This window comes from Thermobia domestica, chromosome 4, assembly GCF_964235325.1.
Source record: "Thermobia domestica chromosome 4, izTheDome1.hap1.1, whole genome shotgun sequence".
Taxonomy (NCBI): domain Eukaryota; kingdom Metazoa; phylum Arthropoda; class Insecta; order Zygentoma; family Lepismatidae; genus Thermobia; species Thermobia domestica.
Window position 1 is genome coordinate 6,829,342 of NC_137457.1, and position 14,625 is coordinate 6,843,966.

Genomic DNA, 14,625 nt, shown 5'->3' on the forward strand with positions numbered 1-14,625 from the left:
ATCCAATACAATACTTTCTAAATGCAGAAATAAATTTGGGACCTAAAGCCTGTGACAAACATCTTGGCATTTCAGCTAAACGAATAAAACGCAAGCTCTAGTGCGACGTTGCCAAGCGGTAAAGGGGTGGGCTATGGCTAAGCAGACAAACTACAGCGTGATCAGGTGACAGGGGATAGATGTGGATGTGTACAAAAATAAACGTGGCAATACCGCTGGCCTCTCATTTGCTAGCAGCATTTAAAGGGAACTTGGAGCGCCGCCTTCAAAAGCCAAGATGTTTGTCACGCTGTTTAGTTATGACTCCAGATGCCAGACTTCATTATCTGAATTCTGCAGCATTTAATGCGCCACATATTTCTTCACTTCACCACGGCTTGGTTTCACTTCAATTCCGAGTCGAGACGAGTTAAAAGCATCAACCACATAATTGAGATTCCAAAGCACCACGTAGTCCGGAAGAGAAATAAATGTTAATTGGGATACACACATGACCTCACATCTCGATTAAATACGAGTAAATAGTACATATAAATATGCAGCAGATTCTAACATGCACATAGCTAAGAACTATTTCCTTCTTGGAAATAAACGTGCTGATATTTTAGATCGCAATTTCTCGAAGTGACTTATCAATGTGTTTACTAAACACTTCTGAGCACAGAAACACGTTTTTGAATTCCTCATGCTCTTTTACTAACATTCCTTCTGTGTGCACTGATTTCTTTTTTTCTTTTACACAACTTAGCAATAAAAGTAGGAAACTGAAACGTTTTGTTGCAGCTATTAAGCGAAGTAAAAATATTTTCATTAGTTCATATGCATACATAATTGAAATTACTGCTTCTTGTTTACATATTTCGTAACATTGTTATTACGTTGACTCCTTTGTAGTTTAAAGATTGTTGGTACGGGGCATTGCTGCTTGACAAAGGAAATCGGAATAATATTGGAAAACCTGGTAAAAGTGTATACAAAACACATATACGCTATTCAACTGATCTTAAAACAAACTTGATTCTTTAAGCAAGATGGAGTAAATGCAAGGAATTTTATATGGCAACCCTTCAACTTTTAGAATGAAAGTCATTCTGCTTCTGTGCATCATAACAGCAGTGCAGGTATTGAGCTACGGGTTATATAGGATTTAGGCTTACTTGATGCACGGTTAAGTTTATGCTACACATATATATTATTCTAAGTTATTAAAAATAAGTATTAATAATAATATAAATAGGAATTTCTGATATTGAAATTCCATTTTTGATTTTTTGTGTGTTTGTTGTGTAACTCTGATCTCTCTGTGCGTTATGATATACAATAGAAGGGGGAACGGGGAGAGGAAGAATAAGATCAAGTTACCGCACATTATTAAATATTGTAATATTAATCTGGAAAATAGAAAATATTTTTCGAAGAACTCTAGTACATAAAAGATTTTTAGCAAGTAACACATCGGTAACTGTAAAATTCTTACAATAATGACAATTTATGATTTTCTTATAAATTTTAAGTTACGTATTTAATATGGAACTTACTTGGAAGAACACGACAGGAGGCGCATGCACTAAGTTATACTGATTACCAAAACATTTAAAATTAATACAGTAAGTATATTTGGTTTTCTAGAAAGATAGTTTGTGTTATGAGAAAGTGATAGTGAAAATAGTACATAATGCATTTCTAAATGCAAGGGTCATACACTCGAAATCAATGTACAAATTTTAATGTAATAATAACGAAAATTAATATTTTTCTAAAAAAGAAAAGCTTATTACTTTACCCCAAGTCAGTACCAATGACAATACAATAATTATATAGTGTGATCTGCTAACTCGGCGGCGGGATAGCTATGGTTCAATGGTAGATCGTTCACCTCTGGGACATAGGGTGCCTGGTTCGACTCCAGCTCGCTCCAAATGAAATTTATGGTGGACAAACACCGTCTGCGTGGGCTTCCTCAGAGTTCTCCCGTTTCCTCCTACTTTATTGGTTCTACCATTGCATTCATTTTTCATTATCACCGTCTCTTTTAACCTAGTCGACATAAGAATGCAACGTAAAACTCAAAGATTTCATTTCATTTTTGCTAACTAGGCTGCTGTCTGATTTAGCTTGAATTTGTGGAACCTACATTTAATCACGAAGCGATTTGAGTCAGAATTCTGTAAATTGACCATCTTGAAAGTTGGTATTTTTTAAAGGAATGTCATTTCTATATGTGTGGCGCTATAACTTTTCTGTATATAACACGTCTGAACTACTAAACATTTGAGTTACGTAGTATCTTTTCATTTCGTGAGAGCGAGTTCAATACACACGAGAGGGAAATAGAAAACATCTGTCCATTAAAATGACTTGCCCACAAATACATAAAACGATGACACTGTTTATTATTATTTGTTGTCACCGAAGCCTTTATAGCTTTCCCATTCGTATTCTACAATGTTAACAATTCTAGTCTTAAGGGTTCCTGATTTCACTCAGTCTTAATGAGTTTGTGATGGATAGCATCTTGTTCGTAGATTCTCTCCGGGTTCGTCTATTTCCTTCTACATTTTCATTCCATAAATTCTTTCATAAGCTTTCACTTTCATTAATCACCTGCCTTTTTCGGCCTAAAGAGCACAAGCGTTAAGTCTGTGGCTATTTGAGAATGCGTTTTTGAAGCGTTACCCCCTAACGCGACCAAGGTGGCTATTTGGTAACTTTACTTTTGCCAGAGTTATAAATCATACTGTGAGCCAGTCAGGGTTTCCAGGTCTTTCTTGCCAAGTCCAGGTCTATAATAGCAGAGTTCGAGTACTCTACACAAATCATCTTCAAAGCAGCTGTTTCTTGCTAAACTCCCCTTGCCTGGCAACACGTCTTTCCTTTTTTTTCCTTCCTTTTGACATCTTTTAAACAGTAGACGGTCTATTGTTCCGAAGCGCACCAAATACGCCCGAGCTAACGTTTTCTCCGCGTTTTTATTGCTTTCGCGTTTGTGATTAGCCATACACATTTAAATACAAAGTCAGCGTATTGCAAGCGTACGCATCAGCAATAAAAACGCGTTGTGATCGCTTCAAATAGCCGCCCTGTCTTACTAAAAATAATACAAAATTACCATTCTTCTTTTGTTTGTTTATTCATAAGTTAAAGGAGATAATGAAATACAACTTACAACAATCATAAATAATGTTATTCTACAACAAAAAAGATGTACGTGAGGAATTTTCAGTGTTGCCATCCATGGAAATTGCAGTGTTGCCAGAATAATATTTCCTGCAATATCTAAGTTATAGCAGCAACTACAGGAACGAATTCGACTTAATTTGTTTACCTATCATTTTGCCTTGAAATCCTTTAAGCTACTTTTTTTTTTTTTTTTTACAAAATAGTTTTAACATACACTTATTAAAACTAAATACTAATGCTATTTAAAGTAGTTATGTAAATTACTTATAAAGTTATTTAAATTAATAATAATGAAATTAAATAATGATGCTATTAAATAGCAAATCTTCCCGCAGGGCACCATGTTGGGAGCAACCTTACGCGATGTTATTCTGCAAAATAATTATCGACTCTTCCGTAATGCATATGACCATAGATTTCATTGAATGGGCGATAAAATGAGTGTACATACAGGGCGCCACCTGACAGGTTTCCAGTGTTTGGAGCGGCTACCTGGCTTCATGACGAATTTGAATCAATTTCAAAATTTCCGAGACACCTTTAAACGTCCCATTCTAACACGAAATTCACTATCCTAGACTCTGAATGACTTACAAGTATTGTTTGTGCAAGACATTAGTACATTTCAACATAGATTGCTAGTTAGCCGCATCCACAGAGTGGGATGCTTTGCAACTTGTGTAGCCATTAGGGCTGATAGCACCACGTGATGTACATTTTCTGCGGTATCAAACAGGAAGTAGAATCGACACGATTAACTCATACGAAGTTCGTGCCTTCACAGAGGATTTGTGAGTCACTCACATGAACTTGTAGTGTGAGGACACTGAGTACTTCTGAGCCGCTCAAAAGATCGTGATACGAAAATGGCATCCATGCTAGAGCCAGAAGAAACTGCAGCTTTAATTTTGGCGATAAATTGCAAGAAATAAGAAAAAACAAGACATAAGACTATGAGAATTCATCCTATAGAAAAGTCAAGACTGGAAGAATGTTCATTTTACCCTAGAGATGGTAAATTCCGGGATTTAGAAAATTCCCAATTTCATAAAAATTCCGGAATTCACAAAAATTCCGAATTCGAAAATACTCCGGACTTAGAAAAAATTCCGGAATTTAGAAAATTCTGGAATTCAGGATAATACGAATTGCGAGGAAAAAATCGCAACTTTTCCGAAATCCGGATATTTGAAAAAATCCGTAATTTTTAGGAATTCGGGAAATTTTCTGAATTCCGGAATGTTTTTCGAATTCTGGAAATTTCCCGGATTCCGGAACTTTCAGTAACCCGGAAAGTGAAATTTCCGATTCCGGAAAATAAATTTTCCGAAATCCAGATACCGGAAAACTTTGCCATCCCTATTTTACAATCTCTTTCCTGAACTGAGAGAAGATTAAAGATTTTTTTTTCAATTGCTTCAGGATATCTATATCTTCGTTTAACGAACTGTATAATAGTATAGTGTGCATTTTCATCAGAGTAATACCAAAATGAGAAAATTTTCAATATCAAATATATGTACGTTTTTCTTCATTGCAGCTGAGTTCACGCTCACGTGTGAAGTGCTCTCATAAGATTGCATGTTATTTTCTTCCCCGCCAGTAGCTGGTTCGAGCGGGCTGCTGGCGAGGTGATCTTCATAGCGACTCAGAGCCGCGGCTCACTTGCAGCGAAGCACATGTGTGAAGGTGTACATTTAAGAGTCTTCATCCCGGCGAAACTAAAATACCGCTAATTTTACAGTAATTATGTGATATCTTCAAATAGATAAAAGATAATCGAAATATGGAACAAGAGCGCCCTAGACAATATTATTTTACATGAGATACCGTTATCACGACTCACTTATCTGCTTTCGATTTCGAGCCATTTTGAAAATCGGCATTTATTTTCGCGTTTCTAAACAGCTGAAAACGGAAAGGAACTAGGTGACTTGTGATAATGGTACCTCACGCAAAATAATATTGTCTAGGGCGCTTTTGTTCCATATTTTAATTGTCTTTTATCTATTTGAAGATATCACATAACTACTGTAAAATTAGCGGTATTTTAATTTTGCCGGGATGAAGACTCTTAAGACAAATAATAAAGATAGCAGCTGTAGCTCACGTGAGCGGCTCACAGGATCCTAATGTGAAAGCTACCTTAACTTTGAGAGTTATCCCTAGGTATCTCTCTCACGGTTTTATTTCGCAGACCGACATCTATTTCCCCTCTTCTCTCATGTGACACTTTCTTATTACCTCAATAAAATTCTGAACACGTGTACAGTTGAGAACTACTTGAATATGTACAGTCTTGTTCAGAAATCCTGGCTCCTCAAAAAAAACTCTGATTTCTTATGTACAGTTGCGCGATAGTTCATGTGGTTCGAATTCTGCGTTAATCAGTTGGTCCACGTCTTATATAGCCTAGCGGCTGGAAAGGACGTTAAACTCAAAATCAACTCAACTCTTATGTACAGTTTTAATTATATGAAACAAATATAGATATTTTTTGTCCAATTAAAATATTTAAATAGAGCTGAAGTATTAAAATTTAGTGACTAAAATGTATCCTTCTGAACAAAGTGGGTTGCCAAGTTTTTTTTTTTTTTTGACCAAGGCTGTACGTTAATTATTATTTTTATGTGTTTGTATATCTTTTAAATTAATAAAAAAATACCATTGTCTATTTTCTCTAGGAAGTAGTAAGATCAAAAGAAAGGAGGGGGTCTGTGAACAAATTTTCTAGAGCATTTTCAGGTAAGTTAACATTTTTCTATTAATAAAAGTAGCTATACAGGTGTATCCATAAAGTAATGAAACTGGCCGCTGCGCGGCGCTCCAGTCGCTAGTAGCACGTTCCCCAGGGGGGATTGTGGCTGGGGGTCCAAGCTAAGCAACGCACTGGATCAGCATTGCCAGATCTAGCATAATGATGCTAAATCTAGCATAATTTGCATGTCTTTAGCATCTAGTATCTTGTTATTAGCATCCTGCCCAAATCTAGCATAACTTCAGCAAGTTTATCAAACAGCCTCAAAACCTGGAGATGGGAAAGAAGTTGGTCGTGGGAAGAAAAAGAACGGCAGAAATGTATCCTTTCCCATTGATTCATACAGTCGGTAAACCATACAGGCAGTCTTATTTCCCGAAGTAAGTTAGAAACGGCTTTTCGCTTTTTTGTGTGTGTGGCTCCACCCAGGGTTTTCTAATCCTTTAACTGCGAGGCATGGGCGGAGCTATGGGGGCCATTGTTTCCTTAACTTTTTGACAACTTCACTATCTTTATTTCTGACTTCATGACCATCTTTATTCCTGAAATGAAAGGTTGGAGACCGACCGAAAATCTGCCCCCCAGCTGACAATTCCCAACTCCCCTTATGCTATGAGGTAATTTTTTTTCAAAATATGTAAACAAACACTTTGCATTCATTTATACGATATATACGTCATTTAGTCTGGCAACGACTGCACTAGTTTAGTTGAGTTAAAGCTTTGGTGCGTGAAGTATTGAGTTCTATCCACGCATTCTTGCGCTCTGCTTTTTTTTTTTTTTTTAGTTACGTTATCTTATCTGAACTTCGTTTAAAGAAAAACCTCCTGAATTAATTATTAGGATCTAGAATAATTTGACCGAATCTAGCATAATGATGCTAAATCTAGCATAATTTGCATGTCTTTAGCATCTAGTATCTTGCTATTAGCATCCTGCCCAAATCTAGAATAACTTCAGAATAATCCCCATAATTACTAATTCAGAAGTTTTTAAAGAAAAGAAAACCGAAGTTGAGATACGATAACATAACTTAAAATACGCAGCGCGCAAGAGTGCGAGGATAGAACTCAATACTTCACGCACCAAATCTTTAACTCAACTAAACCAGTGCAGTCGTTGCCAGATTCACAGCTTGGAATTATTCTGAATAATCTTTCATTTTAAAACCAGGAAAAGCTTGGCTTCTAAGAAGGATAAAGAAAGAAAAATATGTCATATAAATATCCCCTGGGTAGAGCTACCAAAAAAAAAAAAAAAAAAATGCATATCTGGGGTGGACTGCGTCAAACACATGGAGAAAAGCCTTTGAATCACCTACATTTGTGTGCTATGTGTTCCATCTTAACGTCAAGAAGCTACTGTCTGCAATAAAACTCGTTTTCTAACTCATTTTCAGAAACACTAAATTGTTTTTATTCCCACTCCCCTCTAAAGGCATTGGTAAAGGGATGATCTCCCGCCTTTTCGAACTTGCTGGCTGCCTGTATGGTTTACGGACAGTATTGAAATTACGCTAGATTTGGACAGGATGCTAAAAGCAAGATCCTAGATCTGGCACCGCTGGATTGGACCCCCACCACAATCCCCCCGGGGAGTGTGCTGCTGGCGACTGGAGCGCCGCATGGCGACCAATCTCATTACTTTTTAGACACACGATGTGTTTTCGTGTAGTGAAAGCAATGACTGTTATGTTACTGAGATGTTAGAGGTCTTACTTTTTTACTTCCTGAATAAGGTCATTTTCGAGTAGTTCAACGCGAAATAGCATGATGTACCCAACATCAGACAATTACAAGAGTTTCACAGTATTGCATTTCAACTTCCTTTTATGCATTCAAATGTTCTCCTGACTATCAAACAATCTTGATCTATAATCACAAAGACTTGCATACGACATACTATCCTCCTTTGGCAAGCGTATCAATACCATATGACTTGTGATATGTGGCTGAACATGAAGTAGCTTATGGGAACTATAGACTATATACAAGGTGTAATCAAAAGTGCAGTGAATGTAGTTGCACAGTGTCATCTATCAACGTTGTGGCCATTTAAACTAGTAAATCCGGTAGCCTAAATCTTTGGTACAGTCAGAGTCGAGTTTGAACGACTTGCGACATATTAGTTGGCTTCCAGAGGCAGAAGAGTGAGGATGTGTTAAGAGTGTGCGTTGCGACCAACATTAAGTTCTATTCTAAGCTACAAAAAAGTGCCAAAGAAGCTAATGAAATGTCGAAATCAATATATGGCGATGAAGTTGTGACATTGAAGACTCTTTACAAGTGGTATGAGCGATTCAAAAGCGGGAATGAGTTGGTTGAAAACCAGCAACGATCGAGACGTCCTTCTACGTCAAAAATAGATGAAAACGTGCAAAAAGTATCACAAATGATTTGTTCAAACAAGCGGATGACTATCCGAGAGCTTTCTGAAGAACTTAATACCTCGTATGGATCCGTGAAAGAAATTTAACTGCCAATTACATGGGCAAATCGCTTCCTTCTCGACATTAAGAGGGCTACGACAGAGCAGCTGGAAGCTCTTCCAAAGGAAGCCTTCCAGAAATTCTTCCAGCCATGGATTCAATGTTGGGATAAGAGCATTGCTAGCCAAGGACAGTACTTTGAAGGAGATTAAATCAAATTCCATGTAAGATTATGACTTTGTTTCTAATAACATATTCATTTTTTTTATCACACTTCGTACACCGGTGTGCTAAACTTAAGGACGAAACTAAGTTTCACATGTTACGTAACTCCTAAGTGCGACAAATCAACGAAATTTAAACCGTACATAGGATGTAGCCCTACACTAAGATACAGGAAACAACAGAAATAATAGCAAGAAATAATAACAAATAATAGCAAGACATAATTGCAAGAAAAAATAGCACTTCATACAATCACAACATACACTGAAGTCATCGCGGCTCATGATGATCCTCTGACATTACAGAAGAAATGAAATGCTACTTAAAAGGGTGTGTAATCACCATGCAAAACAATACATACTCTACAATTTGCTCCCATGCTGCTCATAAGGTTGGTATTGAGTTGTTCACATTCTTCTATCAGCATTGTTAAGAACCGCTGGATGGTCCTTGGTGTATCTGGGCCTGCTACTAGATGTGTTTTTGTAGCATCACAGATGTTCTTGTTGGCATACGAGTCTGGTGAACAAACAGCAGCGTCCATTTACCAAATATTTTGTCTTTGCACCTCAAGTGTTACCGCGTTCAAAAATTTGGAGGTCGGTATACCCATGTATCATTACGCTTCCCAAAACAAGAACATTTGGACCATCAAAACGATCATGTCGACAATGTACTGGGTTTGCTTCGTGTTCCAACTCTCGCCAAATGCGTAAATGTCCAGGATCACTCAGACTAAAAGGTTCACATAATTTGTTTCATTTGTTCACGATTTAAAATTAATTTACACGCAAAACATAATGGGTGTTACCAACTTCATGCAGCAGATCTCGTTTTAGGAATTCGAAAAGAAACCATGCAGATCATTTGTCCATCTTTTGTTCACGATTTTTCACATAAAATTATCGCCTCTTCACGATTTATAAAATATTTCTTTTAAATGGCCTGTGCATGACCCTGAAAGCCTATTTTCGAAAATCGAAAGGAAACCATGAAAATTATGGTTCATCGTTTGTCAACGACTGCTCATATAAAATTTTCGTTTGTATATCATTTATAAACAATTTATACAAAAACGGTAGGTTCTAACTTTGTGTAGCAGAATCTGTTTTAGGTTACCCGAAATAAATCATGTTTATCGTTTGTTTAGCGATTATTCACGATTTTTTCCATAAAATTTTTGTTTGTTCATGATCTATAAACAATATGTACGAAAATATGACACTACAAACTTCACGAGCTTGTAAAAATTTCAAAAATCCAAAATAAACCATGGAAACGTTCATCGTTTGTTCATGATTTATAAACAATTAATACCAACAAGAAAATGGGCATCGTAAAGTCCACGTTTCTGAAACATAAGCCACTATACTAAATACCCCTCCCCTCTAATTCCTTGAAGGAAGTCACATTATGGTGTAATTAGAAATCTTGTGAAATACAAGAAAACTTATATGATGTTCTCCGAAACTTTGTCCATCAGGAAATTTATCCCCAAAAATAAGCTAACCCTTGTGGAATTTTCATAAGAATCGACTCATGCCATATAATGTGTGACTAGGGAAATATTGTTCGAGAAAATATTTTAAAAAATGAAAAGAGTAGACTCACTCTCGAGAATAAAACTGTATCTTTAGAAATTTTCATGTAATTGATTTACGTATTATTATAATATTATTAATAAAATATTGATTTGTGAAATATGAATATCATCTCTTTCCAGAAAATCGTCTTCAAAAATTTCACCTTCAAGACTAAACAACCTCTTGTGGATAAAATTTTCATAAGAAATAATTTATGAAACATTATAGTTATTTATGAAACGATTATATACAAAATACGAACAAAATCGCCGGAGTCGTTTCTAACTAAATAATCAGAAAAGAAAGTCATCGCCCATTATTGGTGTTTCATAAGAAATTACTTATTCTGTTTCGTAGTATTATTAATAGAATATCCGTCGACCATTTTTTCAGGAATGTGAAACTAATACCTCCCAATTTTTTTTCGTATAAATTCTTTCAAATGGCGAACAGAAGAAAATTTTATGTAAACAATCGTGAACAAACGATTTGTGTGTTTTATTTTCGATTTCCAAAAATGGGTTCTGCCAGGTTCGTTCACATGTTCATTTTGTATTTGGTGTAAATTGTTAATAAATCGTGAACAAACAAAAATTTTACGTGAACAATCGTGAAGAGGCAAAACTTTATTTGAACAATCATGAATAAACGATGAACAACTGATCTGCATGGCTTAGTCTCGATTTCAGAAAACGGATACTGCCAAGTGCACGCAATCCTCATTCTGTTTTTGTTATAAATTGTTTGTAAATCGTAAACAAACGAAACTTTTATGTGAACAGTTGTGAACAAACAATGACCAAATGATCTGTACGGTTTATTTCCGATTTTCGAATTTTTCAGGAACGTGTAGTCGGCCTCACTCACTTTGTTCTTGATATAAATTGTTTACAAATCGTGAACAAACAAAACTTTGACGTGAACAAACGAAACTTTGAAGTGAACAAACGATGACTAAAAGATTTGAAGTATTTTTTTTTCGATTTCCGAAAAATTGTTCTGCCAGGTTCACGACCATGTCCGTTTTATTTTTTACTATACATTGTTTATAAATCATGAATAAATGAAACTTTTATGTGAACAATAGTTAACAAACGATGAATAAATAATATGCATGGTTTATTTAGGAGTTCCGAATTTTTTCATGAATGTGAAGTTAGTAATCCTCAAATTTTTGTATAAACTGTTTATAAATTATGAATAAACGAAAATTTTTATGTGAACAGTCGTGAACAAATGATCTGCATGGTTTATTTCGGATCTCCGAAAAATAAGTTCCGTTACGTAAAGCCGGCAACGCTCATTTCCTTTTTGGTGTAAATTGTGTACAAGTCGTGAAAATTTTATGTGAACAATCATCAGCAACCGACCTGCGTGATCAGAAAGGAGAAGCGTCTTTGTAACTTATATTTTTTACCATTGCTCAGTCTTCTGTACATGTTTTTTGAGACCCAGATACGTACTTACGCATGAGGCAACGATTTTACTGTAAAAAGAGCATTTTACAGGCTTTATTTTTACTTGTACTTTTCTGTGTAACATCTGCATCGGACATTGTTATCATATCTGTATTGCGAAACTATTATAGATAAAAATCTTTGTCAAATAACACAATTCTCAAGTACGGTAACACGTAAATTTAATAATATATGTAATAATATTGTACTTCATGCTGGGGTTGCTCAATAAGTGTTCTCTCGCACCATTTATTTATTTATTTTTTTTTATTAATAGTTGAATAGTTTTACCCTCAAACGAAATTTTGAACCTTCTGCCTTCCAAGGAATCTTTAAGTTTTCAATGGACCCAAAGCTCATCGTATATGATATACAAGTACCTGCAATCACTTATCCTCATTGTGCATATCAGCACGAATCAGTGCAACATATTTCTCACTGTTTCTGTATGGTTTCAGTAGTTGGTCGTCCACTGTGCACTGAGAAAAATCCGTTATACGGACAGCGGTATATTGTACACATATAAGGAATCCATATGTTTACTACGGAAATCTGTACGGGGCACACGTTAGCCATATGCTACATATGTATTGTCTCTTTTCTGCTTAGTATGTTACATCATAGCGCTGCAGGATATCTAACATCTAACAGTACTCCGTATATTACATATAATAGTACGCTAAGTCCAAAAACTACAGGATTTATCCAACCAGGGGTAAAAGTGGATCTGAAAAGGAAGGGAGATGCATGACGTCACCTTATTTATCCTTTATTTATCTTTGCCCATTGTATTTTTTTAGGAAGTGCGGGGACGCCACAGATTTTTTTTAAAGTGAGTGTACGACGACGACCCGCATTCCCCTTTACTTTTAACCCTGCATCTAACCTAGGTTTTTTCCGCACGCCACGTACGCTTTTTTTTCCCCTCTGTGTGTTCCTTGTAATGCAAATTGTGGCTAGATCTCTGTGTGCACAATCCGCATCCACCTGCTCACTGTACTAACGCCCGCCCATACATGTTTTTCCATACACAGCACTCTTGCAACAGTAAAGGGGAGTTCTTGTCACAGTGCAGCACCGTGGAAAATCAGTGCAGTATACGGCGGCGCCCCGTACATAATTTTACCTCTTTTCTTTTCTTCTTTTCTTTTGTTCCTTCCGAATTTTGCCCCCCTTACTTTCGCGCCCGGGGAAGTCGCCCGCCTCACGGCACGGTACTGTTTGTCACATGTTCTACAGTCAAGAATTCGATGACCGCACGCTGTTTAAACCCTATGTTCATGAAGTTCAAATCACTAATCCTGTCACTGTGTCGCCAATTGAGTGCCTAAAAAATTATTTAGATGGTTCCATCTTTTGTTTCAGGTTACAATTATGCACTACAACAATTAACAATAAAATTAGCGTGTTGAAGGCAAACTTACTGAACAGGTCTTGAAAATCTAAGTATAAAGCTGAAAATTGTATTTACACATTTATAAACGAATACACAGTAGATTAAAGTTAGAAACATAGTATCATACTGTTACTACTAAATAATTTGATTCTTTCCAAATTTCAGAAGATTTGTTTAAAAATAGACGTTCCGGGAGCAGAAATTATCGTAAGTAGTCATATATTGATATTGAATAATTTACTCTTTCTTATTTTCTCATGCAAATTACTAATATTTTAAATGTAAGGTATTCAGATATTTGTCAAAATAATGAGAACAAATTGAAAACAACAATCCACCAGGCTAATATGAGGTTAGACTATCTTTTATCCTCAGAACAGTTCTGATGCGAAGTTTAGTGGGCTTATAGAGGTCGTTGATGGCTGGCTCTGGTCGTGCAAAATTAAACCGTTCCGCGTACAGCAAATTACTTATTTCCGTTAGAGAATACGGAGGAGGAACTCTGCGTTGAATTTGTGTTCCCAAAACAGAATACAGATAATCATTATGTTCAGATTACGGGACTGAGCGGGCTAAGGGAAGGTTTGAACTTCATCTGGACAATATGCTGCAACAGCTTCGGCTGTATGAATTGTCTTATTATTATCCTGACATATGATGTCATTGCCTGGAAACAAGATCTGAAGCACGGTAATCTAAAATGGAGACCAGTATGTATTCCAGGCATGCTCTTAGAGTTGACCTCCTGCAGCTAAGAAGTTTTAAACTGCTATTGCTAATATATCAAAATAAGGTCCTAGTACAGACCATTCTGGTTTTTGATTTTGCCCTTAACAAAATGTCCTCGAAAAAAAAAACCGATGGCCAAATAATCACGGATAGTGAACTGACTGCAAAGCGTTAGTGTAGAACGCACTGACAACTAGGGTATTGAGCCCTACTGTTCCACAGTATCACAAAGCAGCCACCACGTTTCATGGTTCTACCCAGACAGTGAGGGAAAAATGAATTGAAAACTTTCAGGTTAACGTAACACGATTATGCCTTTTAGGGTAAGGAAGACGACGATTAAAGCAAGTGAAAGGAGATAGGAGATTTGGTCGAATGTGAAAGTGGGAGGAAACGGGAGACACTGAGGATTACACAGTTCTTTGAATAAACCCACAAATATACACAACCCGTGGTTTGACATAAGGAGTAATACGTTTCCAGTCTTCAGTAGTCCATGTTAAATGCTCACGGCACCATAGGCAACGTGCTAAAGTGTTATTGTCCCATATCGCGGTATCGCCCGTGATATGTGACAATAAGTGATGTAACTCGCTTCTTATGCTCAAGTGATGTAACTCGCAATGATGTGATTGTCAATCTAGAGTGTGCTGCTTGATTTCTTGTCACATTTATCACAGTCACATGAGAGTTGTAAGTAGCAATCTGCTTTATTGATTGGTTGGACATGTCAATGTGGTTTCTTTACCGACCTTTGTTTATTTTGGCCATGAATCTTGTGGATCTCACCACTTTGGACACTGTTCCTGGCGATATACCGAACACACTAGTCACTTTCGTCACGCGCGCACCACATAACTGAGCAACAA

The 14,625-nt window shown here is 36.5% G+C and overlaps 1 protein-coding gene across 3 annotated transcripts in view; it reads left to right on the forward strand.

The window, feature by feature from the left end:
• The first annotated feature begins 979 nt into the window (after positions 1-979).
• LOC145683697 (uncharacterized) overlaps positions 980-14,625 on the forward strand; it is a 134,625-nt gene continuing 120,979 nt past the window's right edge. For all 3 annotated transcript variants that reach the window (XM_081755067.1, XM_081755069.1, XM_081755068.1), the window contains exons 1-3: positions 980-1,121; positions 5,865-5,925; positions 13,193-13,234. In XM_081755067.1, the coding sequence (XP_081611193.1) occupies positions 1,041-1,121; positions 5,865-5,925; positions 13,193-13,234 (184 nt within the window). In that variant the 5' untranslated portion in view covers positions 980-1,040. The remainder of the gene's footprint in view (positions 1,122-5,864; positions 5,926-13,192; positions 13,235-14,625) is intronic.